The sequence below is a fragment of the Carex rostrata genome, chromosome 11 (genome assembly GCF_964058835.1).
Source record: "Carex rostrata chromosome 11, lpCarRost1.2, whole genome shotgun sequence".
NCBI lineage: Eukaryota > Viridiplantae > Streptophyta > Magnoliopsida > Poales > Cyperaceae > Carex > Carex rostrata.
Genome location: NC_135928.1, coordinates 2,948,553 through 2,952,398, shown reverse-complemented (window position 1 = coordinate 2,952,398; position 3,846 = coordinate 2,948,553). Strand labels below are relative to the sequence as shown.

Genomic DNA, 3,846 nt, shown 5'->3' with positions numbered 1-3,846 from the left:
AGAAGCCAGTGCAGAGGTGTATAAAAAGTGTTAGGGTTTGGTGGAGAGAGTTGGGGTTGTGTTGAATATAAGATTATATTGTAAGGGTATGACATAATTTTGGTGCCTTTATCTAAGTTAGGTGTATCATTGATCTGAAGTTGGATGTGCTAGCTTAGAATCAATACAAGTGTTATGATAGATCAATATAAAAGTGTGCATATATATTAGGTAGGAAAAAAAAGAAATTACTAAGGTTAGAACTGTTTCCTAATTAGTAAATTAAATGAAATTTCTCTGTAATTATGAATATTGTCATTACTTTAATTTCTAATGCAAAGTGTTGTCAACTAATAAGGTCAAACTTAATTATTGTCAATATGAGGATTTTGTCTCGTTAAATAATAACAACAGCAAATGCTATACTGCTAATTGTGGTTTGAAAATGATTCTAGTCATTTTGCATTTATAATGAAATTATATCTATAATTATTATATTCTTGAAGTTTCAGTAATTTAAATTTGACCATTTTCAATTTTGGGCCAGTTTTTAGCTACTTACTTTTTCGTGGAAAATGGTTTGGGCCGAAGACCGATCCATTTAAAGCCCACCAATATGCCGCCGCCCATCAGATCTTTCTAGAAAATTGTTTTAGATGCCCATTTGATTGACATTTTCTCTAATTACACCATCCTTTGTTTTTCTTGCCTTTGCACTTTGCTAGATTTTAAGCAAAGCAAAAGGAGTGTTTAAATTCCTATTTCTGTCAACACCAGTTGTTACTTGTTACTAGTAATTTCTCAGAATCTGGTTTATGCATCAGTAGTGTAATCTCATTAATGTAACTTACATTTGACATTCAATTTGCTGAAATGGTGAATTTGTGGTAATGAGTTGTTTCAATTGGAAGTGTTTTTCTAAGCTATCCGACTTGAGTGGGATTCTGTTTTTTTTTTCTATTTCAATCAAAGCACTGTTTGGCTCTATCTTTTACTATTTTGAATTTTTGATGATTGATCAAATAGAAAAGTGGTACAACTGTAAAAGTAGACCCTAATTATTGCTGGTATCACTTTATCAGTGTATCACTTGTACTTACCTTTGTGTCAATTTGTAGCGGATCCATAATTGAAATCCGAAGTAATAAAACCATAATGAATATGATTTTACTACTATCCCCGTAACCTCTGCATTAACTAAAAAAGGAATCTTTCGAGTTAATACATCGGAACCGTCCGATTAGCTTTAAGATTCGTGCGAATTAGATCCGCACAAATATTAAAAAGTGCAGTAAAACTAAAATCAAAGACCTTAGCAACAACCCGTTCGCACCGTGAATCTGTGCACTTGGCGGAATCTGAAATCTGATTTTTCGAGTGGTATTCATTTAATTCCGATTTTTGAGGGTGGTAGAAAAATAAAACGGCCATTTTATTAGGTCATTAACAGAAAACAGAAAAAAAAAAAAAATGAAATAACCTCTCCTCAATTCTTGGACCCTGCGCAAAAGGAATGACGACTCATTGGCTCTAAGCTCTTCATCTACAAAATCTGCTCTAAGCTCTTCATCTACAAAATCTGCTCTAACCTCTTTATCTACAAAATCTCTCAGAGCAAAAATCGCCTTGTCCCTTGCGCTCACCACACGATTGACCGGACAGTTCCTAATTTTTTCTTGCTTCGCGATCATACGACGCCACGGCTCCAGCAGCTTTATAGAAAAACAGTAATTACTCCGAGACAGCGCATATGCTACCACTGGGGAGAAACCGGAGCCGTGGAGAGATAGAAGAGATGGGAGGAGTACGCACTCCGGAAACCTGTTCACCCGGACTATCCTTTCCACTGACCCGTCTCTCGAACGCATCAATGGAGGACGAGAAACTCTGGTGGATAGTGGAACTCGCTGCGCTTGATCGCGAGCTCTCTCACCCCCTACTAGTCTCTCTCATCCGTTCCCTCCCATTCCCCGTAAACCCCAAGCCACCCAAACACATCGAACGCCTTCTCCTTCTCCGCCATCTCCTCTCCATCTCCGCCTCCCGCCGGCTCCTTTCTCCGCTCACACTCAAGACCCTCGAGCGACTCCTCCCTTCTCCAACCTCCCCTCCTTCCCCTTCTCTATGCACTGCGTACTCCTCCCATCTCTTCTATCTCTCCATGGCTCCCGGTTTCTCCCCACGGGTAGCCGATGCGCTGTCTCGGTGGAGTAATTACTGTTTTTCTATAAAGCTGCTGGAGCCGTGGCGTCGTATGATCGCGAAGCAAGAAAAGATTTGGAACTGTTCGGTCAATCGTGTGGTGAGCGCAAGAGACAAGGCGATTTTTGATTTTTGCTCTGAGAGATTTTGTAGATGAAGAGCTTAGAGCCATGGAGTCGTCATTCCTTTTGCGCAGGGTCCAAGAATTGGGGAGAGGTTATTTAATTTTTTTTTTTCTGTTTTCTGTTAATGACCTAATAAAATGGGAATTGTCAATTGTATGCCTGTTTTGGTTTGGAAGCAGAATTGTATACCTATGTCTCGTTGGTGTTTAAATTTAAATATTGACCGTATGAGGAGGATCTGGCCGCAATCATTTTATTGATTATTGTATTGATTAAAATTGGCATTCTAATTTCAAACCCTCCATGTTTAATAGGTAATTAACTTGTAAAGATGATTGTTTGTTACCTGCTATGTATTGAAGGAAAATTGGAATGAACCTGATTGTTTTCTCCCTCCTGGGACCCGTTTGAAAGGGCAATGAATAACGTAGATCCACCCGTCCGCTAAATGAGCAAAATCGAACCGTCCAAATAGGATCGATCTAACACTCCAAATTAACGATCCGTGTGCTCTCTCCTGATTGGTTGTAAAACGCACCTTTCCTCTTTGACCTATATAAATCCGATTCCTTCTTCCCCAAATCACACAGCCGTCTCAGAGTTTCTATATTTCCCTTCTTCTATACCTCGTTTCTTGACGAGTTCTTTAAATCAAAGAAAAGAATCTACAATGGCAGGAAGAGGAAAGGCTATCGGCGCTGCCAAGGTGACCAAGGCCACCTCCAGGAGTAGCAAGGCGGGGCTACAATTCCCCGTAGGTCGGATTGCCCGATTTCTGAAGACCGGGAAGTACGCTGAGCGCGTCGGTGCTGGTGCGCCTGTCTATCTCGCTGCTGTTCTTGAGTATCTTGCGGCTGAGGTACATCAATTTACCAATTTGTGCTTAATTTTAAGATATTCGTTTTTATTTGTCCTTTTTACTGTTCAAAACTTACACAACGAAGAGATTTCTAGCATTCTTGTAATTTTCTGGCGAGTTGTTGTAATTTTCTTGTAATCAGTGATGGTTTTGTTAGTGATCTGATAGTTGATTAAAGTAATTCAACCAAAGCTTATAGATACTTGTGCAAATTGCTTTTACTGGTTCCTCATACTGGTACAGAGCAAGAGTAACAGTGACTTTCGTATGCCGAGTATTTTTGTTCAATTTCTGATATTTTGTGAACAAAAATGTGTAGGTATTGGAATTGGCTGGAAACGCAGCGAGGGACAACAAGAAGACCAGGATTGTGCCACGTCACATCCAGCTGGCAGTGAGAAACGATGAGGAGCTTTCCAAACTGCTGGGTACAGTTACCATTGCAAATGGAGGTGTTATGCCTAACATCCACAATCTCCTCCTCCCAAAGAAGACCTCTTCTTCCAAGGCCCCAGCTGGAGATGATGACAATTAGATTCCCCCCTTTATCATTTTTTTTTATTTTTAGGATTTAGTTCTTTTGATTTTGGTTTGTGGTGTCTGATTGGATGTAAGATTGGTTAGGATAGGAAAGATGTATGTTTGGCTGAATTGTTAAGGTTGAAATATTAATTTTGAAAA

The 3,846-nt window shown here is 39.5% G+C and overlaps 1 protein-coding gene across 1 annotated transcript; it reads left to right on the top strand.

Annotated features, from left to right (window-relative positions):
* The first annotated feature begins 2,890 nt into the window (after window positions 1-2,890).
* LOC144561800 (putative histone H2A.3) lies at window positions 2,891-3,846 on the top strand. Its single transcript, XM_078310898.1, has 2 exons — window positions 2,891-3,165; window positions 3,485-3,846. The coding sequence occupies exons 1-2, from the start codon at window positions 2,977-2,979 to the stop codon at window positions 3,698-3,700; spliced, it is 405 nt and encodes a 134-aa protein (XP_078167024.1). The 5' UTR covers window positions 2,891-2,976; the 3' UTR covers window positions 3,701-3,846.

Bases quoted from the DNA above. Each gene is read 5' to 3' on its own strand.
- LOC144561800 (XM_078310898.1), top strand. From the start codon at position 2,977: ATGGCAGGAAGAGGAAAGGCTATCGGCGCTGCCAAGGTGACCAAGGCC. The intron at 3,166-3,484 runs GTACATCAATTT...AAAAATGTGTAG, and splicing joins TTGAGTATCTTGCGGCTGAG to GTATTGGAATTGGCTGGAAA.